This window comes from Bos indicus, chromosome 11, assembly GCF_029378745.1.
Source record: "Bos indicus isolate NIAB-ARS_2022 breed Sahiwal x Tharparkar chromosome 11, NIAB-ARS_B.indTharparkar_mat_pri_1.0, whole genome shotgun sequence".
Lineage (NCBI taxonomy): Eukaryota > Metazoa > Chordata > Mammalia > Artiodactyla > Bovidae > Bos > Bos indicus.
In genome coordinates, this window is record NC_091770.1 from 36,707,298 (window position 1) to 36,734,047 (window position 26,750).

General features: G+C 38.9%; 1 protein-coding gene across 5 annotated transcripts in view; it reads left to right on the forward strand.

The window, feature by feature from the left end:
* ACYP2 (acylphosphatase 2) overlaps positions 1 to 4,891 on the forward strand; it is a 179,633-nt gene extending 174,742 nt beyond the window's left edge. For 2 of the 5 annotated variants that reach the window (XM_070798661.1, XM_019970143.2), the window contains 2 exons: positions 1,145 to 1,249; positions 4,268 to 4,891. In XM_070798661.1, coding sequence (XP_070654762.1) covers positions 1,145 to 1,249 — 105 coding nt within the window. In that variant the 3' untranslated portion in view covers positions 4,268 to 4,891. The remainder of the gene's footprint in view (positions 1 to 1,144; positions 1,250 to 4,267) is intronic. The other 3 variants (XM_070798663.1, XM_019970144.2, XM_019970145.2) reach the window with 2 other exon arrangements.
* The last annotated feature ends 21,859 nt before the right edge of the window (positions 4,892 to 26,750 follow it).

Here is a 26,750-nt window from a genome sequence, read left to right on the forward strand (position 1 = left end):
GTCATACGGCTTCCCTGGTGGTTCAGACAGTAAAGAATCCGCCTACAATGTGGAAGACATGGGTTCAATCCCTGGGTTGGGAAGATCCTCTGGAGGAGGGCATGGCAACCCACTCCAATATTCTTTCCTGGAGAATCCCATGGACAGAGGAGCCTGGTGGGCTACAGTCCATGGGGTCCCAAAGAGTCAGACGTGACTGAGTAACTAAGCACAGCATGGTAGCTCTATTTTTACTTTTTTAAGGAACTTCCATAGTCAGTCAGTCAGTTCAGTCGCTCAGTCATGTCCGACTCTGCAACCCCATGAATCACAGCACGCCAGGCCTCCCTGTCCATCACCAACTCCCAGAGTTTACTCAGACTCACATCCATCGAGTCAGTGATGCCATCCAGCCATCTCATCCTCTGTCGTCCCCTTCTCCTCTTGCCCCCAATCCCTCCCAGCATCAGAGTCTTTTCCAGTGAGTCAACTCTTCGCATGAGGTGACCAAAGTACTGGAGTTTCAGCTTTAGCATCATTCCTTCCAATTTACATTCCCACCGACAGTGCAGGAGGGTTCCCTTTTCCTTATACCCTCTCCAGCATTTATTGTTTGTAGACATTTTGATGATGGCCATTCTGACTGGTATAAGATAATATCTCATTGTAATTTTTATTTGCCTTTCTCTAATAACTAGAAATGTTGAACATCTTTTCATATGCCTCTTGGCCACCTGTATGTCTTCTCTGGAGAAAATGTAGGTCTTCTGAATATTTTTTTTTTATTGGGTTGTTTTTTTTCCTCCAGAGAACCAGCTTTTAGCTTCATTGATCTTTTCTGCTGTTTTGTCTCTATTTCACTTATTTCTGCTCTGATTTTTATGTTTTCTTTCCTTCTATTAACTTTGGGTTTTGTTTGTTCTTATTCCTCTAATTGCTTTAGATGTAAGGTAGGTTGAGGAAAGAACCCCATTTTAAATATCTACGTATGCATCCCAGTATCTAGAATATACCTTTCATGCAGTGTTATTTATTGAAATGAATTAATGGGTACTGTTGGACTATGTGGTTCCTTTTCACATTAAGGGGGATTGCAAAACTATGACATTCCAATCTCATCCTCACTAATTAGATAAAAATTTATGACTGGTTATTTTTTGTCTAGAAAAACACCTCTGCCATTTACAGATCTGAGCCACCCCTATCAAGGGCAAGAGCAGCACATAAAGAGCACATCTTTCCAAGGAACAGACGACTGGAACACTCCTAGGTAAGTAGGCAGGTCAGGCAACATGAATGGCGTGTGTGGAGCCATGGCATAGAGGGCCCCTCCACTTCTCTCTGTCTCATACACACACACACGCTGGTTCCAGTTCCTTTCTTATTCTCTACTGAGTCCATTCAGATCTGGCTTTCACGCCATGAAAACTGTTCTCGTCAAGGTCATCAGTGACCTGCATGTTGCTAGACACAATAGTCAACTCTCAGTTCTCACCTCACTTAACCTGCCAGAATCATTGCCCAGACTGATCTCTCCTGCTCCCTGAGGGCTTCATTTGACTCCCAGGACACAGCTGCTCTCCCAGTTTTTCTCCTGCCTCACTGGATTCTTTCTTTTCCTTTGCTGGTTCTTCTTCTTGAGCTCTTAACATTGGGATGCCCTATGGTATACTTTGTGGGCCTCTTTCTTTTTCTATCTACATTCCTTTTCTTGGTGATCTCATCCATTCTTATGGCTTTCAGTGCTGTCTATCTGCAGACAAATTCAAATTTTATCTCTGCAGCCAGATTCAGGGTCCAGCTGCCTACTCAGCATCTTATTCAGATGTTTAATAGACATCTCAGATTTAACATTCTAAAACTGAACTTCTCACCTTTCCCCCCAATCTACCCTTCTCACAGTCTCTCCATTTCAGTACATGACAATCCTATTCTAGTAGCTTTTCAAACCAATAACCCAAGTGTCATCCTTCAGTCTTCTTTTTCTGGTACCCACATTCAGTGTGTCAGCAAATCTATTGACTATACCTTCACAGTCAATATATCCAGAATCTGATCCCTTGTCAACACTAACACGGCTCCTACTCTGAGCAAGTTACTTAACTCTCTGTGTCTCTTTCCTTATCAATAACTTAATAGGGAAAATGGACTACAGCTTATAGAGTTAATGTGTGGGTTAAAGGAAACAGTAAAGAATTCAGCACAGTGCTGAGCAAACAGGCAGTGCTTCATTAATGTTAGCTTTTTATTGTTACTGGTCTTTCTGTTCTAGAGGATTTCAAGGAAATTTTGGAAAATTGAAGCCATCGGCCCTTTTCATAATAACTAAACTTTATTTTTCAACATGTGCAATTTTGATTTTTGAGATTTCAATTAAATGAGTTGAAGAAAAGAAAATGTGGTGATGGCTTATCTTCTGAAAAAGAAGTAAACATTCACCTTACCCAGAAAAACTGTCACAGTAAGAACCAAAAAGAGGGTCACAACAAACTGCTATTTGTAAAATAAATAAGATACAAGGATTTAATCTACAGTACAGGGAACATAGCCAATATTTTATAATAAACTTTAGTCTATAAAAACATTGAGTCACTGTGTTGTACACTTGAAACTAATATTGTAAATCAACTATACTCCAATAGTAATTGAAGAGTTAAGCAGCAAAAGGGCAAGCTTCCCTGGTGGCTCAGTGGTAAAGAATCCACCTGCCAATGCAGAAGACACAGGTTTGATCCCTGGTCCAGGAAGATCCCACATGCTGCGGAGCACCTAAGCTTGTGTGCTCCAGCTACTGAGCCTGTGCTCTAGAGCCACAGTACTGAAGCCCGCGCATCCTAGAGCCCATCTCTGCAACAAGAGGAGCCACCGCAGTGAGAAGCAAGCGCACCGCAACTAGAGAGTAGCCCCCTTTCCCTGCAGCTGGAAAAAAGCCCGTGCAGCAATGGAAACCCAGTACAGCCCAAAAGATAAAAATACCTAAATAGCATAGGGCAATCTGAATCACTGGAATTCGTCTCCAGCCTGTTAAGAGTAATTTTCAGCTAATCAGACAACTGTAGCTTAGGAAGTATTTTTAATTCAAGGTTATTGAGATTGTTACATACAATACTGCATAGCTATACACACCACTAGTTTCACAGCCTCAAAGGCCTTTGGGGATATGAGGAAACTTACTGTTTCTACAACAACTGGGATAACAGCTATCAACTGTACAAAAATGCTTATTATTAACCTGTAGTCCCACTTAATTTTCATCCCAACTAATTATTAATAGGTAGAAAGATTCTTGAATATCCTTAAAATATCTAAGGTGTCAACAATATTACAGTAATCTTATTTTATATGAAGCATCTCAGGTAAGTACTCAAATGTATAAATTAGACAAACAATATCACTACTAAATTAAGAAAAAATATTGTACTATATAAGCAAAGGAAATTTCAGAACATTTGTCTCTTTAATGCAGTTACTTTGCTAATATGTGATATGAAATGGTTTTTGAATAGATAAGATGTTCGTCTAATTTTGTTCAAATATTTACAGAAAAATCACATTTTTTATTCTCTTGCTCTCATCCTGCATATATATATGTATATATATTCAAAATGGTTTAAGAAAAGATGTTCATCTAATTTTGTTCAAATATTTACAGAAAAATCACATTCATTTTTTATTCTCTCTCTCATCCTGCATATATAATCTACCACGTGCTGGGTAGTAAGAAAAACCCATGGTGAATTGTTTTATTCTTTATAAAAAATATTTTTATGTTGCCGCATATAACAGCTCAGTAATAATGACCTTGGATATTTTAAAAGGAGGGAAATTACTCCACAATGAAATCATCAGGAGCTGACTATGCTTAATTGGTCATTAGCTCTTCTTTGCCCACATTTGATTATATGTTAAACTCTATGATATTTTGATATAAAATGTATATTGTGTATATAATTATACATATATATATGTATATGTGAGAGACCCAGGTTCCATCCCTGGGTTGGGAAGATCCCATGGAGGAGGGATGGCTACCCACTCCAGTATTCTTACTAGGAGAATTCCAAGGACAAAGGAGCCAAGTGGGCTACAGTCCATGGGGTCACAAAGAGTCAGACATGACTGAACAACTTTGAGAGAGAGATGTCATGTATATCTTTTATATTACATGCAAAAGTTGCTTATTAAACATACACTCCCATTGTTTATGTGGGATCACCGTCATTGTGGGATCATTTCAGCTAGTCCATATACACTAAAATGCTAATTTTTATTTATTTATTTTTTGTAGGAAGTCCTGGCTGAGCAAGGTTGGAAGTCCTAGTTCTCGCATTGACCGCACGAACTTTTCCAATGAAAAAACCATCTCTAAACTTGAATACTCTAGTTTTAATATTCGATACTAATAGGAGTTAAATTAAAATTATAATGCTTATACTGTACAATAGAATAGACTGTATTCTTAAGTCTGCATACTAGAGTGACAGTAGCAGAATAGGATAAAAAAAGAAACTTTCTGTTCCAAAAGCTGCAACATTATGTTACTAAAAATGGTTGCCAATGAAATAGTTTTACTCAACAATGTTTTTAACAAGCCAAATTTAGCATTCTAAAATTTTAAATGTCATTACAAAATACTTAATATGAATATTTTATTTAAACTTGTCTCATGGAATCTTTAATTCTAATGAATATTATGACATACATGTTATTTGGCTGGACATAAAATAATAAGTTAACCACTTAAAAATTATTTTGGGGTATTATCTGAATTGAGTTCTAAAACCTCTGAAAAATAATTTGTTGTTAAAGTTGAGTACTTTGTTTAACAACAGCAAAATAACCAGTAGTTTGATATAAACGTATATGATGATCAGCATAGCCTTAAAATCAATAAAGAGTTAACTTTAAAAACTCTGGTTGAATGAGAACATGATTCAGTACTTCTATCGGAGCTACTTAATGCTTTCTAGGAACCGTATTCTTCTGTATGGTGAACAGAGGAGTGAAGAAATGACAATGGTAATATACAGCAAGCAGCAAGGTTTATATCTGCAACTACCCATAATGGATGCCCTATGAACCAGAAAAGGGACTGAGAGTCTAAATAAATCACACTGTTCCCCCAAATTTGGGGACTTCCCAGGTGGCACTGGTGGTAAAGAACCCGCCTGCCAATGCAGGAGACTTTAAGAAATGTGGGTTCAATCCCTGAGTTGGGAAGATCCCCTGGAGGAGGGAGAGCATGGCAACCCACTCCAGTATTCTTGTCTGGAGAGTCCCGTGGACAGAGGAGCCTGGTGGGCCACAGTCCATGGGGTCACACAGAGTGGGACACCGCTAAAGCGATTTAGCACAGCACAGCACATCCCCGAAATTTGGCCTGTCATCTGGGGATTCTCACATACAGATGATAATTAAGCCACATAGTATTTTAACGGAAAGTTTTATTTCTACACCACAGAATTATACTCTGGAGAAATGGAGACCTTTAACTCAAATACTGGGGAATTTCAAATGTTGTAGGTACAATATATACTTACATAGGGCCTTCCCTAGTGGCTCAGATGGTGAAGAATCCGCCTGCAGTGCAGGAGACCTGGTTCAATCCCTGGGTAAAGAAGATCCCCCGGAGAAGGGCATGGCTACCCACTCCAGTATTCTCGCTTGGAGAATCCCATAGAGCAGCCTGACGGGCTACAGCCCATGGGGTCACAGAATCTGACATGACTGAGCGATTAACACACATATTCACATATTTCTTCAGTGATTTCCAATTTTTTGTAACAATGGAATCCATTAAACCAATTTACATGGAATTTAATACATAGAGCAAGTGGAAAAGGGCAACCATTATGACTAAAAATGGGGTTCTGTGGAGCCCTGAACGCTTGGTCTCACTTTGCCTCCTGGATCTTGTCACCTGCAATTGTCCAATAATTTCAAATGCCTTGGGAATGCAGACTAGAAGCCATTCTTCTATCTATGGAGCAAAATTCTATTGCTACACTCCATGGCATAGAGAAAGACTTCAGGCCACTCTTCTCTATCCGCTGCAAGGTTATAATTAAGGAGATGAAGCATGGGCTGCCTTTGTTCACTCACAATGATTAATTTAATGATAATACCAATATCAAGTGTACATAAGAGAACATGCCATTAGAGAATGACAAAGATTTTTTTTAACTTTCTAAATACCCTTAAAGGAATAAAGAGCTTTCCTATTATTTTAATATCCTCATCATGTAGAGGATACTCTGTTGTGTTATTCACTTGGGTTTTGCTCTATTTCGCTACTCCTGGTTCAAGGAAGGTAGACAAGTCATTGAGTTCCTTTGTCTCAAGAAGGGTTTTGGTGCCAGATCCCCTGAAGACAACTTTTCTTCCAAGATTTCATTTTAAAGGGGGCATTATGTTGTGAGTTGAGGAAAAAGACAAACACTACCCTTTTAGCAGGTACAAGAAAAGCAGAAGTGCCAAAAGCAAAGGGGACAAGGAGATGGTCCAAGACTTTAAAGGCAATGGATTTCCCAAGAGATGGAGACCTTCCTCTATCTCCCCAATAGCACCTCTGAGGGGATGGCCAAAACCGAGAAGAGAATAGCTATGGTCCACGCAGAGAAGCTGGATGCAAGGCGCAGGGGCTCCCAGCCCTAGCAAGATTGCTACCCCACAGGTGCTGCAAGACATCCTGGCTACAAGTGAATACGGTGGCCTGGAAAGCAGTCATGGAACTGGTATGGACAAGAGACCAGAGAAGTCTTTCCTCAACGTTCTGTTTACTTTAGACTCTTTATTACATGATCCTTTTGAGGATGAAAGATTCAACTTCCCACCTCCCAGCCAGAATGGGGCTTGAAGTGGGCTCAATTTGACTTAAAGTAAAACAGACATCTCTTACAGTCAAGTTGAAAATGAAATCTGTATCTCTTTACACATAGAAAGGCTAAATGCTTTTAGAAAAATGCAATCTCAGAAGTGACACCAATATGTCACTTTTTATTACCCTGATTTCCTCTGGTAGTTCCCTTCCCTGCTCTCTTCCTAAGAAAATCACACTCTGCTAGCACAATCTTCTGACTGCACAAAGTGAATCACATTAGTCAAGGCTGCTTAATGATTAATACAGAACTAAGTTCTATTACTGGATGAAAAATGTTGTAGACAATGATTAAAAATGGGTGGTTATGAGTAGATAGAAAGAGAAAAAAGGTAAAGCAATTTTAAAAATGTGTTATCGAGACCAGACAGCACATCCTAACAGTGAAGTTAATATGGCAAATTTCATACTGAACTCATGCAGGAACTTTTACATTTACATACCATATTTTATCTTAATATGTTATATAATTTATCATATTAAACATATATTTTGTTTCATAACAAACCTTGATAGCTTTAATTTTTCCAAAATTGGGGATTTTTTTTTTTAAAGGAAGAATAAAACAACTAAGCAAAAGATGAGTTTCTACTCCAGTGACTGTCACCTGGGAGTCTCTACACTCCACATGCCAATACCCTCCTCAAGAAGCAACACACTGGAATTAGGGGAATATGATTTGTTAAAGCAGGTAACTATGTTTTATATTTATATAAAAATGCCTTTTTTAAAAGGTAATCTGAAAAGTAAAGCTCTTGACTGGAAACTGAAAAGCGAAGTCGCTCAGTGCTGTCCGTCTCTGCAACCCCATGGACTATACTGGCCATTGATTTCTCCAGGCCAGAATACTGGAGTGGTAGCCTTTCTCTTCTCCAGGGGATCTTCCCAACCCGAGGATCAAACCCAGGTCTCCCGCATTGCGGGCAGATTCTTTACCAGCTAAGCTACCAGGGAAGATGTGAAAGATGGATCCTTTAGCAAATTGGGCACACAGAAGCAATAAGGGTGTGGTAGAAACGGGAGATTCTTCTACTAGGAAAGCTATTAGGCTTCTAAGCTTGAGAAAAAGCAATTCAAGTTTCATCAAAGACTGGGAATCTCTAGGTAAAGGGGAATTCCTTGCAGCCTGAAGAAGGCTCGTGCTTCAAAAGTAGGCACTTGTGGTAACAAAGAGCACTAAAAGGGGAAACTAAGCGATGGGTGTGGATATGGCAACAACCCTCAGTAGTTTGACTTTGCTGGAAGGTGGTCACCATTTTTACAATGAAACATTTTCAACTCTATCAAAGGGATCTTTCAGAAGCACATGTCTCTAAACTCATATAGACAACAAACAATCCATTTTTAAAAATTAGCTTGTATTTGGAAATATTTTTCATATAGTAGAGGACAAGATTTTCATGTCTGGAACTCATTTCAGGAACTGAAAATAGGCACCATGGTATGGTAGAGAGTATTCTGGTCTAGGAATCAGGAGACCTGCATTCTGGGCTCAGCCCACCCAGGGATTAACTGTATGCCTAGGTGCCCTCAATCACAAAATCAAGAAGTTGGACTGAACTGGGACTTCTCCCAGGATTCCCATTAAGACAGAGACCTCCCAGGAGGTGGAAGGAAAGCTACTGAAGGGGAATGAGGAAGCCGGACAGCTGAGAGCTCCAAGAAGAGCAGCCCTACTCTACTTTCTTTCCTATATTAGGATTCTCCAGAAGACATAGTTTGAGATTAATTCTGCCTCAAACAAAGAAACAACAAAGACACCAAATCTAGTACCTTGGGTCTTTTCTAAATCTTTATAAGTGCCAAACTCAAATGCATTGCCCATTCTCTTGATCACTCTTGTCATGTCAGTGTGGTAGGTGTACTTGACCTGCAGACATTTTCACTATTGTGACGAGTGAGTACTAGAAATAAATTTTTAATTTTCATAGGGGCCTCCATAAAGGTCCAAAGTAGTTAAAATATTTCTGAAATTAATGTTCTGTTGTCTTTTCTATTTTGGTGTTGCCAAAATAAAAAAAGATGCAAGAGGAAATACAAAAATATAATTAGTGGCTTAATGTAATCCCAAAGAAAGGCAATGACAAAGAATGCTCAAACTACCGCACAATTGTACACATCTCACATGCTAGTAAAGTAATGCTCAAAATTCTCCAAGCCAGGCTTCAGCAATACATGAACCGTGAACTTCCAGGTGTTCAAGCTGGTTTTAGAAAAGGCAGAGGAACCAGAGATCAAATTGCCAACATCCACTGGATCATTGAAAAAGCAAGAGAGTTCCAGAAAAACATCTATTTCTGCTTTATTGACTATGTCAAAGCCTTTGACTGTGTGGATCACAATACACTGTGGAAAATTTTGAAAAAGATGGGCATACCAGACCACCTGACCTGCCTCTTGAGAAACCTATATGCAGGTCAGGAAGCAACAGTTAGAACTGGACACGGACAACAGACTGGTTCCAAACAGGAAAAGTAGTACATAAAGGCTGTATATTGTCACCCTGATTATTTAACTTCTATGCAGAGTACATCATGAGAAACGCTGGGCTGGAAGAAGCACACGCTGGAATCAAGATTGCCGGGAGAAATATCAATAATCTCAGATATGCAGATGACACCACCCTTATGGCAGAAAGTGAAGAGGAACTCAAAAGCCTCTTGATGAAAGTGAAAGAGGAGAGTGAAAAAGTTGGCTTAAAGCTCAACATTCAGAAAACGAAGATCATGGCATCTGGTCCCATCGCTTCATGGAAAATAGATGGGGAAACAATGGAAACAGTGTCAGACTTTACTTTTTTGGGCTCCAAAATCACTTCAGATGGTGATTGCAGCCATGAAATTAAAAGATGCTTACTCCTTGGAAGGAAAGTTATGAGCAATCTAGATAGCATATTCAAAAGCAGAGACATTACTTTGCCAACAAAGGTTCGTCTAGTCAAGGCTATGGTTTTTCCAGTGGTCATGTATGGATGTGAGAGTTGGACTGTGAAGAAAGCTGAGTGCCGAAGAATTGATGCTTTTGAACTGTGGTGTTGGAGAAGACTCTTGAGAGTCCCTTGGACTGCAAAGAGATCCAACCAGTCCATTCTAAAGGAGATTAGTTCTGGTTGTTCGTTGGAAAGACTGATGCTGAGGCTGAAACTCCAGTACTTTGGCCACCTCATGTGAAGAGTTGACTCATTGGAAAAGACTCTGATGCTGGGAGGGGTTGGGGGCAGGAGGAGAAGGGGACGACAGAGGATGAGATGGCTGGATGGCATCACCGACTCGATGGACATGAGTTTGAGTGAACTCTGGGAGTTGGTGATGGACAGGGAGGCCCGGCGTGCAGCGATTCATGGGGTCGCAAAGAGTCGGACACGACTGAGGGACTGAACTGAACTGAACTGTACTGGACGAACTTTATAAGGATATCTTGGAGATGTCAAGCTAACACTTGGAATTATGTATAAAAGGTAATTTGCCTTTTCTTTGGTTTCTAATAAAACCAAAGTCTGATAAAAATTTAAAATTTTAGCATTAAAAAGTCTAGTTACTCTGTGATCTCACTAGCAGATTTTTCTATAAGGTAGGTTCTTGCCCCTTCTAGAGAGCAAGACTTACAACTTCTCCTCTGCTGAAAGGAGGATAAACATTCTTGGTTGAATGCCCAAGATACTTATTTCATCCTCAAACTACCTTTTTCTTTCATTAGTTTTATTTTCCATATTGCCACCATGAACTATGCAAGAATCAGTGAACACAAGTTTCTAATTGTGGCATCTTTTTGTTTTTCCTTCTAGTTTTTTTTTTTTTTAATACTAGAGGACACATAGAGAAGGAAAAGATGCATGAAATTCATCGTATTGGAAATGGAGTATCTGTTTCAAAACTATTCTAAAGAGCAGGATCAGAGTCAGTCATTCGATCATTTGCATTAAGGCCGAATTTCCACTGAATTCAGTGCATATGAATCTGGATTAAGAAGAATCATGCCTGCAATATTTAGCCAGGAAATTGGTATAAAGTGGTAGATGGTATGTACAATTATTTCCAAGATACAACATCTACACCAATCAGAAAAAGATGACACAGAAATCCTTCTGCTCAGGTATTATTTTCCAGGGTAGCAAAAAAAGAATGCACCCCTCTCTCCCTTCTCTCATCCCAACCACTATTCCTTCTCCATTATTTAGGATAACAAAACTAAATCATAGCACACATAGGAGAGAAGGAACAGGTAGTAGCTAACTGGGTAGTCCCTTTACTTGAAGCAAGGAAGCCAAGGAAAGGTAACCTTACAAGGGCTCCTTTTATTATTATTCAGACTTTATACATGATTTTATATATCCTGTATCTATGATGTATCTCATCATTTTTTTTTAATTTAAAGTTTCTGAAAAATCTCTTAGCAAAACAATAAAATACTGGATTAGGGCAGATCAACCATTCTCAGGTTTTAGACCCAAGAGGGATTCACTCCATCTTCTGGCAAATGCCAGTGTATAACCAAACTCTTTTCATTCAAAGATGAATAAATGGGGAAAAAAGTCAGCCTTGAAATTCAAAAAAGCACTATAGCCAAGGTAAATGGAATAACAGTCTTTAGAGTCAGAGGAAGTACCTATCTCAGTGTTACTATAGGAAAAAATAAAATTTAAGGAAACATCTGCATATGTCCTCAACAGGATATAATGAATGTTGATCTTTGCAAGAGGAGCAGGGAGCCATTGGGGAGAATATGTTCAAATTAAAATAAAAGATATGGATTAAGGAAAATTAGTTGAATCTAAGGGCTTCCCTGATAACTCAGTTGGTAAAGACTCCACCTGCAATGCAGGAGACCCGGTTCAATTCCTGGGTCAGGAATCTGACCGCTTGAGAAGGGATAGGCTGCCCACTCCAGTATTCTTGGGCTTCCTTTGTGGCTCAGCTGGTAAAGAATCCGCCTGCAATGCAGGAGACCTGGGTTCGATCCCTGGGTTGGGAAGATCCCTTGGAGAAGGGAAAGGCTACCCACTCCAGTACTCCAGCCTGAAGAATTCCAGGGACTGTATAGTCCATGGGGTCGCAAAGAGTTGGACACGACTGATCGAATATAAAAATTATATTCCAAAGAAAGGCAGCAACACACATATACTCACACACTAAGCCATGAACAGACTATAGGAAACCCAAAAAGGAACAGGAGAATTGTAATACATCCTGGAATTAGTAACTGGCGAAGTTCAATAGTGATATAGACCTGTGTCCGTCAAACCTGGCTGCTTGTCAGAATTACTTAGGACTTCTATGGGTTTTGTCCCTGAATCTGCATGTTTAAAAATGTACCCGGGTGATTTTGATAAGCTGGCAGTTTTAGGAACCGCTGGTCTAGAGAATAAATCTAGAAAGTTCATCAGGAAAAAGAGATGAAAATGTGAAAAATCAAATTATTAATATAGAAAAAAGAGAGCAGGTCAATGAGCCCATCAAAAAGTCAATGATAGAAATTCATGGGGAAAAAGCCAGAATAATTGAAACAAAAGGAAAAATCAGTTATGATAGAAGAAAACTTTCTTGGGTTATCATATATAACTATAAACTATACAGTATAAAGTTAAACTGTTAAGAACAACTTAGGTTTTAAGCAAAATTTACTGAAAAGAGGCCCCATACATAAAGCCTGGGTAAAAAATTATTAAGAAAAACCCTCTAGTATTCACTTCAGAAAGGACCTATTTGCTGCCCAGTACCTGTTCTGTGTCTCTAATCCATTCACTCTCCCACCCTCCTAGACAACCTGTCCATACACTCCTTACTCAGCCTTGGTTTTGATTTCTGTTTCCAGCAGAAGAGAACTTCCACAAGCTTCTACCACTTGACTTACCTACTTACCTACGCATTTACTTACCTACTCACGTTAGTGCCCAAGTACTTCTAGTTTCCTTCCTGTTACCACAGGTGAACTGTCTGGACACCTGGATGCCATAACCTCAAGGATGCTGTCCCTGCCCTTCTCACTTTCGCATCATCAGTTTTTGTTTCCCACTGAATGTATCTTTCCCAGCAGTTGACACACAGTGCTGTCATTTCTCCCTCTCTTGACTCTTGGAATTACAATCACATACCTCTTCCATTTACAGACAACCCCCCGGAAAATCAGTGTCTATACCTGCTGTAATCCAATCCTGCCATTCTTGAATCTGTTTCCACCAGGTTCCCCATCCTGTCAACCAACATTCCTCATGACTTCATTTCAGAGTTTCTAACCCCACTGGTCAGTTCTCTGTCTTCCTCTTTAACTATCAGCACTTGTTTTCACTTGGCTTCCTGGACATCACACACTGACTTGACTTTCCTTTTACCTCAGTATTCACACCCTTTCAGTCTTCTTTTGTGTGATTCTTCCTCATTTCTTCAATCTCTTAACTTTGGAGAATCTGAGAACTCAGGCCCTGGACATCTCCTCCTCTGAATCTGTACTTATCATTTTGGCAATATCACCCAGTCTCATAAATTCAAGTATTATGTACATGTTGAAAACTACAAAACTGACATGTCACACCCAGGCTTATTCTCGCAACTTAGGGTTCATCTAACCAAGAGCCTACTCGACAGTTCCGACTGGACTTCTATTAGGCATTTCAAATTTTGATGTCCCAAACTGAGTTCCAAATTTACTTCTCCCATCGACTTATTCCACCTTAGCCGATGGCTCCTCCTACAAACTCTACACCTTTGTAGATGGTGGTAACACTTTATTTTGAGATGCTTAAAGGTAAAAACTCAGGGCAAAAAAAAAAAAAAAAAAAAATCATCAGCTTCTTTCTGTTGTTGTCTTCAAATGTCCATCATCTACCTAAAAATAATCCAGCGGGAGGAAGGACGGACCAGGAAGTGGATTGAGCTATAGGTAAAACAAGATTAAACATGAGTTGACAACCACTAAAATGGGTCATTGTTGTTCAGTCGCTAAGTCATGTCCAACTCTGCAATGCCGTGGGCTGCAGCACACCAAAATTGCCCGTCCTTCACCTTCGCCCAGAGTTCGCTCAAACTCATGTCCATTGAGTCAGTGATGCCATCCAACTATCTCATCCTCTGTCACTCCCTTCTCTGGCTTTCAATCTCTCCCAGTATCAGGGTCTTTTCCAATGAGTTGGCTCTTTACATCAGGTAGCCAAAATATTGGCGCTTCAGCTTCAGCATCAGTCCTTCCAATGAATATTCAGGACTGATTTCCTTTACGATTGACTGGTTTGATCTTCCTACTGCCCAAGGGTCTCTCAAGAGTCTTCAGCACCACAGTTCAAAAGCATCAATTCTTCAGTGCTCAGCCTTCTTTACGGTCCAGCTCTCACATCTCTACATGACTACTGGAAAAACCATAGCCTTAACTATACGGACCTTTGTTGGCAAAGTGATGTCTCTGCTTTTTAACGTGCTGTCTAGGTTTGTCATAGCTTTTCTTCCAAGGAGCAAGCATCTTTTCATTTTATGACTGCAGTCACCATCTGCAGTGATTTTGAAGCCCATAAAAATAAAATCTGTCACTGTTTCCATTTTTTTCCCTATCCATTTGCCATGAAGTGATGGAACCAGATGCCATGATCTTCATTTTTTGAATGCTGAGATTTAAACCAGCTTTTCCCTCTCTCCTCTTTCACCTTCATCAAAAGGCTCTTTAGTTCCTCTTTAGTGAGTCATAGGAGATCCTCAGACCATTCCCTCTCCTTTTGTTTACATTTTACATAGTAAAAAGTTTAACAATTTAAGCTCAAATCCAAGTATCTCTAACTCTAAGGCAATACCCTTGATCTCAGTCACCATATTGTAGCCTCTTCCTTGAACTTCCTGCTTCACCTTTTCCCTTCTTCTGTCCAAACTCAACACAACACTGAGATATACTATTAAAATGGAAATCAGATCATGTCACTTCTCAGCTCGAAACTCTCTGACAGTAATCTACTTTACCCTCAGTAAAAACCAAAATCATTCCTGGGCCCTAAATAATCCAGCCTCGCCTTGTTCGGCTGACCTTACCTCGTGCTACTCTCTCCCATGTTTCCTTGCTTTAGCCATATGGAATTCTGTGCTGTTCCTTGAACGCCCAGGCACCCTCTGCCCCCAGGTCTTTCTACTTACTGTCTCCTCTGAACTGAATGTTCTTCTCCCAGACATCCACAGACATCACTTACTTCTGCTCTCTGGGTAAATGTCACTTTATCAGTGAATCTTTCCCTTCCCTTCCCTAAACTGTCAAATACTCACTCCCCGAACTCCTTATCTAATGCTCTTCTTTACTATCTTCATAGTGCTTTTTACCATCTAACTAATTACTATTCCATATTTTATTAATACTTATTTTCTTTCACCACAGTGTAAGTTACATTAAGGCAGGAATTTGTGTAAGTTTGTACCCTACTTTATCTCCTTATCTGCAGCATCTACAATAATGAATGGCCATAGTAAGCACTTAATAGTACTTGTTGAATTAAATATAAGAAAAGAAATATTCCTCCCAGGGCTTAAACTAAGATGACGATTTTAAGACTGCATATTCACGACGTGTGTGTGTGTGTGCTCAGTCATGTCCGACTCTTTGCAACCTCATGGATTTAGTATGCCTAGCTCCTCTGTCCATGGGACTTTCCAAACAAGAATACTGGGGTGGGTTGCCATTTCCTACACCAGGGGATCTTCCTGATCCAGGGATTAAACTCCTATGTCTCCTGCACTGGCAGGCAGATTCTTTATCACTCATGCCACCATATATTCATGATAATATATAAAAAATAGGTTAAATTCCTTTATTAAAAGTCCTCACATAAGCCAAACATATGCCAATTGTAATAGACACATAGAATAAAGTGACAAAACCTATGGACTTAATCTTCCCTTGTAAACAACCAGAACACTGGACAAACTGTTGTCAGACAGTGGACAAGAGGCAGCATACGACTGTGATCCTTGAGAAAAAGAGGAGCAAATGAAGTTAGTCCTAAAACTGCCACAATTTCTGCCTACAGGTGATTTCCAGACTGCAGGAGCAGAGAGGGAATTCAAACAGCACCTGGATGCCTTGCTAAAGAGCAGAGAGAGAGAATGGGGCTCAGGGAGGCTAGGTTACACGCAGCTAGCGGCTGCCACATTGGACAGCACAGCCCGAGACTGATGGGGGAAAATGGAAACAAATCCACTGAAACTGGACAGTGGTTGACTCCAGCTTGTAAGATTTTTATTTATATATATGTCCATCAAATTTTTCTAGAATAAGTATGCATTCCTTTTATAATATGAAAACATCCATTTAAAAATGTATGCATTAAATTCCTAATACCTAATTTGGACTGATAAGCAGTGATTTCACTAGAAAGTTTTTAGAATTAAACTCTAATGCTTTAAAAACTGAATTAGCACTTAATCTCTAAAAGTAGTGTTTAATCTCTGGGTAGAAATTTCTATGCCAACAGAGTTTAGCAACAGAAATCTCTTTTTAATTAAAGGAGTTCAGTTTTAAGTTTTCACGTTAAAGTGAAATCAGTAGCTTCTTTAATAATATTTTGTTTGTACTGTGATGGATCTCAATAGGATTATTTGTAAGAAATATAAGAAAAGATGTTCTATCTCAGAGACATCATGGATTTCTTTGACAATATAAAAATCAATTAAATGTTGAAACTTCCAGTCATTTGTCTAATTGTATATCATAACTAAAAGGCGAAGAATTTGTACTTAGGTTGTATAAACTTTAATAAATACTTTCATAATCATAGAAAATAAAATTAGTTTAATGGACCTAAATTGAGATGAATAAAATTAATACTTGATTTAATATTGGATGTTTTTAGAAAGTTGAGGGAATATACTATAAATTCTTCCAATCTATGACCTCCTTACATTCCCTTCTTCAAACCAATCTACTTCAATTTAGCAACAATAAGACCTCTTAATGGGCCCCATTCATGCCTACAGTATGCTGTCTGAATAATACATTTGAGACATCAGCATTCTGGTGTTTAGGCTGTAGCTTAACTCTGATTTTTAAAAGAATGTTAATGTCCCATTCATTTTATTGTTTCGCCCATTGTTTGAAAAGAGAGTGGGAAAAAACCCATTAACTTTTCTGAAATGTCAGCAAACGTGGGTAACTAAATGATTAGAGCTGTCAATCCATGGCATATCACATGTCTTTAATTCAGTAATCTGTGTATATGTGAGCATTGTTGCCAGCCTGAGTTCAAACTCTTAACAGAAACAAGTCTAAGTTACACAGCATATCCCTCACTACTAAAAGTTTTGCTACATTAAAAAAATCTAACCATGCTAAAGACAAAGCTTGGGTGTATTAAATGGTATTTGTGTGACTAAATTTGAAAATAGCACTTTGAGATGTGACAAAAGACCATTTTAATGCAAATATTTTTTTCCCCAAAATCATAACCTGAACTGTTTTTGAAATGCTGATTGTCCCTGAGTAGCTCACAATTTCAATAGGAAACAAGATATTTACAAACACACATCTAGAGTGAAATTCTGAGGTAATTAGTAATGTTATAGTACTATAGTCTTTGTGGTGTAAATCCTAGAATTAAGGCCCGATGTTATGTGCTTCCTTGACATCTGATGAAATCAGGAGGGTCTCAAAATAGCCTATAAATCTTAAGTTCTCTTTGCTAGTCTGCTCCCAGGAAAAGGGTCATGTAGAAAAACAACCCTCCTTACAAGAGACCAGATGCACTTCTTGCTTATCCCTGAGTAACAAGTTTCAGTTCCCTGCCAGCCTGCAAAATTATTCAAACCAGCCAGCCTCATCCTCCAGTGGAAACCAGGGGTGATCTCATTCTTTTGACACTGAAGGCCTGCCTCCCACAGCCTCTGGTTGTCCACTCTGTTCCCATCGGTCCTGCATGGCGCAAAGTCCAGCGTATGTGGCTAATAAACTGCTGCCAGTCTCATGTGTCCTGTCCCGTGTCCAGGGTCGTGTGTTCAGCCGTCCCCATAACCCCAGGACAGCACTCTCTCCTTTGTCAACAACATGAATGGGAAGGGATTAGAACAGGCTATGTACCTCAGTGCTGTAAAAAGACCCAGTTTGAGAAAAAGATCCTTACAATGCTGTCTAAAAGGGTTCTGCGAAGTAGGCTGTACTGGATGGAGAATGGTGTTGACAATTTGGTTTTGCATGTGGCTTTGGTCTCATTTCTGCAATTCTCTGCTGAAGGAGCATGCAGCCAAGAAACCACAGCCAAAGAGCAAACAAAATACTGATTTTATTAACTGGACAAGGACCTAAAAGTGGATTACAAGTAAAAGCTGGATCACAGAAAATCATTTAGAGCAGGAAGCCAAAGTCAGCCCTCTTACTTCCAATGCCCTCTCCCTTGAATTCTGTGTCCTCTCCAGATAGCTGCATGGTCATGGATGACTGCTGCGTCAGGTCCATCCAGCTACAGGTAGAAGACGGAGGGTTGTGGTGGCCAGGCCAGCTAAGACCGACCATGTCTCGTTGGTCCAATTCCTGGAGACAGGAAGTACAAGAGAGGGCAGGGGCAGGTGCCACCCCGAGCACGGACCTTTAATCCAGTGAACACGCCCTCTAGTAAAACTGTCCCGGTCAAGGTCCTGTCCTGACAGTCTGCTGAGCAAGTTTGTTCTCCAGGGCAATGAAAGCAAGTGGAGTGTGGGGTGCCAGAAATGCAGCAACAGTTTCCTTCTAACCCACAGACAAAGGTGAAAATAAATTCCTTCTCCCCAAAGGAAGAGGAGTATAACCACATAAGTATAACTTCATCCACTAAACAGAGTAAAGCAGAAATGAAGATGGTTTGTGGTAAAAGAATACACTATTTAGACCAAAGGATCAAAACTGTGGGGCTGTGAGGCACATGGAGCCAGTGCTAAGACAAAGATTCATTCCTCCTGAGAGTGTGAAGTCCGAAGCTAAGAGACAGCTGAAATAACACCCAAGGAAAAATATATGGTCTGATTAAAACAAAAAACCTTTCTTGCTCAATCAAACACAAAGGTCTCTCTGCAAAATAAACAAAAACACTAATTCAAAAAGATACATGCACCCCAATGTTCAAGCAGCATTATTTACAATAGCCAAAATATGTAAGCAATCCAAAGTGTCCATCAATAGATGGATAACATAGATGCTATACACACACACACACACACACACACCCCTCAACCATTAGAGAATGAAATTTTGCCATCTGCAATAACATGGATGAACCCAGAGGGTATTATGCTTAGTGAAATAAGTCAGACAGAGAAAGACAAATACTGTATGTTATCACTTAAACGTGTAATCAGAAAAATAAACTAGTGAGTATAACAACAAAGAAAATCAGACGCATAGCTATAGAGAACAAACCAGTGATTAACAGTGAGGACAGGGAAGTGGGGAGGGGAAAGATAGTGGCAGGAGGTTAAGAGGTACAAACCACTATGTATAAAATAAGTAAGCTACAAGCGTATATTATACAACACAGGGAATATAACCAACATTTTATAAAAGCTATACATCAAATACAACCTTTAAAAATTGTGAATCACTATGTTGTACACCTAAAACTTATATAGTATTTTATATCAACTATACCTCCAAAAATATGAAGGTCTTGGATACTCCAAGAGTCCAGCCTCTGATACCCATAACTAAGAGGATTACAGAAGCAGGGAGAAACCAGTGACTGGAAGAGAAAGAGCAGGGACTACATAAAACTTATGGACTTTTTGGCTGCTCATTCAGGAGCATCTACTTAGAATCTGCCAGATGCCAAGCACTGTGCCTGGGGGTAGGGGGAAGATGAGACAGTTTCAACTCTGTAGGCATTTATATCCTGATGGTAATGCTAATAGATAACTAGTGTCTGAGCATCAACCACATGGCAGATAGTATATTACAGATGGTCTAATTTTAGTGTCACAAAAACACTATGAGGAAAGCAGGGAGGGCCATTATTACCACTTTACTATGAGGAAATTAAGGTTCAGAAAAATAAAACTTACTCAAAGTCATGTTGCTAAGAGATGGTTCAATTCCAGGACACAGTATGTAACCACTGTGCTATATTCCTTCAAATACTGAATGAGAGGAAAGAGAATATTAAAAATAGGAAGTAGAATTTCAGTCCCACTTGTATTCAGTTCAGGGGAAAAAAAAGTGTAATAGATCTACGTAAAAAAGTATAAAAAATTCTTAGAGAAGGTTAAAATAAAAAGTTTAAAGAGAGTCACCATAAGAAAAAAAAAATCACAAGTCTCACATTACTATATATGAAGAGAAAATGACAGGAAGAAAATAAAGTTTGGGATATAACCCCATGAAGTATATCCAAGATAAAATTACATAGCTTCTATATCTTTTATTTTATGTAACCTCAGCCACTCACTAGGGAAATAACATACTTAGAATCATTCTCTTTTCCCACAAGGGAGACTTTCTGTTCTCATCCAATCTAATTAACTCATATTCCAGTTAAAATAAATGCCTAAAGGTAATTATTTGGTCCTGTCTTTTGTACTATTCTGGCCTGTCTGTAGAGGGAGAAATATGAGTTTGGAGCAGATTACCTTGTATATGAGCTTCTCAGCCCAATATTCTCACACAGATAAAATATAGCTTAAATAGAGGATTAATAGCAGGCTCAACAAACAAACAGTGCCGAAAATATAAACAAAAAGCAAAAGTTAAGCTGAGGCTGCTGCCAAAGAACATGCTGAGACAAATTGTACTTAACACACAGGGAGCTGCTTCATCCTTTGAAACTAACCCCAAGAGGGTGAGGTTAAGACCCCACTATGGAGAAGGCAATGGCAACCCACTCCAGTACTCTTGCCTGGAAAATCCCATGGATGGAGGAGCCTGATAGGCTGCAGTCCATGGAGTCGCTAAGAGTCAGACACGACTGAGCGACTTCACTTTCACTTTTCACTTTCATGCATTGGAGCAGGAAATGGCAACCCACTCCAGTGTTCTTGCCTAGAGAATCCCAGGGATGGGGGAGTCTGGTGGGCTTCCGTCTATGGGGTCGCACAGAGTCGGACACGACTGAAGCGACTTAGCAGCAGCAGCAGCAGCATGGCCCAACTGATACACTTAATAAAGAAAAGCTCAACAAAGGTCTTTCATGTATAAATGTGCCTTTAACCCTGTGGCAGCATGTAGGGTAGGTGTTAGTATCTGAGTGTACAGACAAAGGCACAGAGGCTCAGAAAGGTTACTCTTGACCAGTCTTGGTTTCCAACAATGAAGCCCAGGCCCTTGTTCATTGTGGTAATTCATTTCCTTCAGCAATGGCTCAAAAGTCTTCCCTGCAGTCCTCATGGGCTTGAGTAGCCATTATCCAAATATTAAGTAAAGACTGTGATATTTCCCATATCTATTCTCTACCTGGCAAAAAAATTTTTTGCAATGCTGCCTACTTTCTCTTAAAATACAGTGAAATTTCTTTTCCTGAATCTTACAACCCATTATTAAAGCCTCAGAGGTTGGCAGAGGAAGGAAGGAAGGAAGGAAAGGAGGAAAGGAAGGAAGAAAGAAAAGAAGCAGAGAGAAAGCTTAAATCAGATAAATAGGTAAATAGTTTGCTCCCAGGCTTACTATAAGAGGATAAAAACATGGTTAAGTTCCCAAACTCCTGCAAATCTTATAAATACTGAAATAATTAAATACAGCTTGAAGCATATAATACCATTATAGTTACATAAGGGGAAAAGGATATGTTGGAATAATAGTTTAAGAGTGATGACTTGTGAAATGGTCATTTGCCATACCAACTTTCCCCCACCCCCATACCACTCTGAAAGGAATGATACAGGTCTAGGAGAAGGGAATGGCAATCCACTCCAGTATTCTTGCCTGGAGAATATTCTTGCCAGAGCAGCCTGGAGGGCTACAGTCCATGAGCTCACAAAGAGTCGGGCATGACTTTGCCTGTATATACTGAACTGAAGGAGGTATTTGAGGTAAACTAAACTAACCCTTATTAATTAAAAAGTGTTTTTAAAATGAGTTTCCTATTTACAACCTCAACTGTGATTTCTTTTAGGTACATCCTACCTTCATTTTTTAAAAAATGGAAGCTTTAAGTTAGCCCCTAACTCTTCACTTTTGGTACAGAAGGAAAGTAGTTTTTAATCTGTCATAGGTCTATAAGATAGACCATCCATCCATATAAAAATGATTACTATTGTTTAGCAGTTCATTGGCATAGTCTGAAATTGTGGCGCCACGTAAAGTCATGAGTTTACATGGAGTGGTGGTGATCTGTGATTGTGTGCTTATTCTTGGATTGTTATGGTCTGCTTTACCAACCATGGAACCGAAACATCAGCTCTAGCTGCTGCACACTTGCCAGAACGCACTGTGTATGGTGACATTTTACATGTTGATAGTGGAAACGTCCACTTTTCACTCCCCTTCCCCCACCACTGAGTGGTTATCCTGGTCTCCTCCCCAAGCGCAGCTTCCTGTCTGGGAGGCTTCCACTTCTAAAACACTGGCCAATTTTTACCCTTCCCAGTTATTTTTACCTACTCTCATAATACCATAATGACATTAGGAAAACCTTTTTTAGAGTCTTATGTTCAATTTTTACTGCTGTGGTTTAAAGGAAGAGGTAGAGAAACTAGATGTAGAGGCAATGTAGTATAAAAAAAGAGAATGATCTGAAACCATATCCCAGCTGTATCATTGTCTAGCTGGGTAATCTTCCACAAAGGGTAAAAATGGAGAATAGTGGTGGGAAATCATACTTACTGAGCACCCACTTTGTGCCAGATGCCTTATGCATATCTTATTTAACATAACAATCCTACAAGAGAAAAGCTTTTATCCCTAATCTTTCAGGATCTTTTCTTATTCATTTATTTTTTAAAGATTAATAAGAGGCATATTCAAAATCTAAACCTCAAAGAATTTAAATAACTTACCCAGAACCATAGGGCTTTAATCACAGAGCTAGGATTTAAACTCAGGTCTACTAACTCTGAAGTTCAATAAATATTCGTTCTTTACCCCAGGGAAAACACAGAGAATAGCAATTTGTGTCATCCAAAGGATCAAAGATAGATTTTTTTATGGGCAGGAGTTGAAGAATATAAGTTGCTTAGCTTAATAAGTAGTTTTAAACATTGTAAATCAACTATACTTCAGTTTAAAAAAACTTTTAAAGGTGATTTTAATTACCATTTTTAAAATGTCAAGATTCTCTAAGGAATTTGTTGGGCAATTATAATCTGTATCCATAAAACACTTGAAAATGAAAGGTAATGTACAGTTTGTATTATATAACGAAGAATTTTTCTGGGGCAAGCTTGCTCATAGGGTGTATTGTTTGCAAGGTACTTTTCTAGGTGCTGAGAATCTCACATGAATAGACTAAAATCTCATGGTCCTATGAGAACAGGCCAGAATATACAAGGAGCTCAATATATATTGGATAGCTCAATAATTAGGTAAGATGTGATAATAACATGCAAGGAAAATGACTGTATCTCTGAAAGTCTTCAAATAGACAAAGGGAAATAGCCTTAAAAAGCAGCTAGATGAAAACAGAAAACCATCAAAATGACAGCTTAGACTAGTGATTTCTAACTTTTTGATAATGGTAACACCCAACCATGTTTCATTTTGCATTGTTCCTTCCTTAAGAGGTTCTATGCCAGGGTGTGTGTGTGGTGTGTGTGTGTGCATGCATGCATGTCAGTCATGTCTAACTCTGTGATCCTATGGACTGCAGCCTGCTGGGCTTCTCTGTCCATGGAGTTTTCCAGGCAAGAACACTGGAGTGGGGTGCCATTTCCTATTCCAGGGGATCATCTGGACCCAAGGATCGAACCTACGTCTCTTGCATCTCCCGCGTTGGCAAGCAGATTCTTTACACTGAGTCACCTGTGAAGTTGCCTATATGTCCACAACTATTCACAAATCTTAGCTACGTGATCACTCTACTTAAAACAGTACCAAAATGGCCCTCTACTATTTTAGCCACCCAAGACTAGCCTTTCATTCATCCTTGGCTACACAGTTTCTATATGAATGACCACAGTTGGATTATTTAAAAATGAATCTTGAATTATGAAGTTATAGAACCCTTCAAATTTATAAAATATAGTCTTCTTCCTTCAGTCAGGTGAATTACCTAACTATTGATTTCCAACAATGATTTTGAGTAACCCAGGCTGTAATTGTTTTAGTTATTTCAAGAAATTTCATAAAATTAAGGTTTTAAATTATACATCTACATGAATAAATCCATACTCATGAATACATCCAGGGTCACTTATATTGGAGTGATCTATATGATTTATACTAGACATCTTTACTTTTTAAGAGACACAACACTTCTTACTTGTTATATAATCAATTGACTTTGAACTTGGACCAGAGGGAAATTAACAGTCCCTTTCATATCTGGAGAAGGGAAAGGCTACCACTCCACTATTCTAGCCTGGAGAATTCCATGGACTGTATAGTCCATGGGGTCACAAAGAGTCGGACACAACTGAGCGCTTCACTTCATATCTGTAATTCATCCAAACTTATCCATCCTCAAAGATAAACAAAACTAACACTAACATTTCTCATTCCCATTGCCCTCCAATTAATTAATGTGTATTTTGGCTTAATAAAGGTCTTATAGTCTAAGGTAATGAAATAAAGACAATGTAATACATGTACTTCATGAATTTTCTATCCTATTAACTATAAAAATAGGAAGAATACTAACAGCCAGTTTTTAATGTATGCTCCCTGGTGGCTCAGACAGTAAAGAACTGGCCTGCAATGCAGGACTTGGGTCGGGAAGATCCCCTGAAGAAGGGAACGGCAACCTACTCCAGTATTCTTGCCTGGAGAACCCCAAGGACAGAGGAACCTGGAGGGTTACAGTCTATGGGGTTGCAAATAGACACGACTGAGCAACTAACACTTTCATATTTTTTTCACTTTACTTATGAGGATAAGTTATCTGCATGTATTTTGTAATTTAATCCTTACAACAAATGTAAATGAGGCAAGAAAAAAACCTACCTTTAAAACAATAAATAAAATTAGAGATAGCTTTGTTTATTTGCCGTCTTCTTGAGATCCTCACCTGTATCCCATCACTGAAGAAAGAACTGAGAAGCAGCAGGAGCTTCCTGAGCCTCAGCTCCCATCAGGTTATACAACCGCACCTTCATTATTTTTGGCATTTTCCTATGGTTCGAAAAAAAGTGTTGACAATTTTCTGCATCTATAACATTTTGGATGAGCAATTTGCATCCTATTGTGTTTCCTCACATATGGTGCTCTAGCTCAAATAGCACTGGTATTTTTATCTCGCACAATTTAAGTATACCACTCTGAATTCTTCTTCGCTGACAAGTGTCCAAATTACCTAACACAAATGAGAAAGCTCCACGTGTGTTCATTGATTTCAGACAAAAAATTTCCAACAGAATCCTGTATTTTACAGCTAGAATGGATCACAAGGACAGTCTAATCTGACTATCTCTCTTTAGAAGTGATAATCTACAGCAGAGAGGTTTAAGTGTCTCTGCTAGGTCAGGTTAACTAGTTGATGGTAGAAAAAACTAATAGTACTTCAGTACTTTTTTCTACATAAAAATGTCAATAGTTATTATAAAAATCCATATTATTTTTCAGTGTCCTGCAGAGGATGTTTCAATAATAAATGATGAGCACATTTTTATAATATTGTATTATTATCAGTACTGAAATTGAAAATTTGTGACTATGAGTTATATAATATCATTGTGGTTCAGAATTTTTTCCTGTATCCATAAATAGATTATGACCTCCCTGTTGGTTGGCAGAATACCTTTTTTTCTTTATATGCTGCTGCTGCTAAGTTACTTCAGCTGTGTCCAACTCTGTGTGACCCCATAGATGGCAGCCCAGCAGGTTCCCCCATCCCTGGGATTCTCCAGGCAAGAACACTGGAGTGGGTTGCCATTTCCTTCTCCAATGAAAGTGAAAGTGCATGAAAGTGAAAAGTGAAAGGGAAGTCGCTCAGTCGTGTCTGACTCTTTGCGACTCCATGGACTGCAGCCTACCAGGCTCCTCCGCCCATGGGATTTTCCAGGCAAGAGTACTGGAGTGGGGTGCCACTGCCTTCTCCAATATATGTATGTGTATGTATGTGTGTATATAATTAAAGATAGTTGACTTACAATGTTTCAGGTTTACAGCAAGGTGATTCAGTTATATACATACACATATATTACTTTTCACATTATTTTCCATTATACGTTATTACAAGATACTGACTATAGTTCCTTGTGCTATATAGCAAACCTTTGTTGCTTGTTGCATATACGGTTTTTTTTTAATTAGAAATCTAGCATTCTATTCATACTAAGTTAAACAAGTAGAATCAAAATGTCATAGATTTTTTAGCTAGGCAAAAATTCATAAGTTTTCTAAAATATATATAGTAGGTTACATACACTATATATATGTATACAAAGACCTGTGCTTGATAAAGGCTTGAGAAAGAACATCAAAAAAAAAAAAAAAGGCAACAAGAGATGGAGAAACTGGAAAACATAGACTAAATGAAATGTAAGCACTGAATAGAAATAGAAAAAGTGAAACACACTAGAAAAAAGGCACAATTTCTTTTTAAACAATCTTTTTTATACCCCTTAATAAACCTTCACATACATGAACTACTTAACAGCTGGAAAGAGACTGACATAAATATATTTATATTTTAGACTAATACTATATGATTCAAAATAGAATCAGACAACTGTCATCCTGTATGAATGCAGGTGAGTATGCTATTTGGAGAGACAGAAAGTTGAGAAAACTTTTTTTTTCCTATCAAGCAATTGAGATTGTCCCTGACGGTGAGGGGATTTAGGTGCTTCAAGAGATTGGTGAGGACTGGAATAGAAAGTAGATGGAA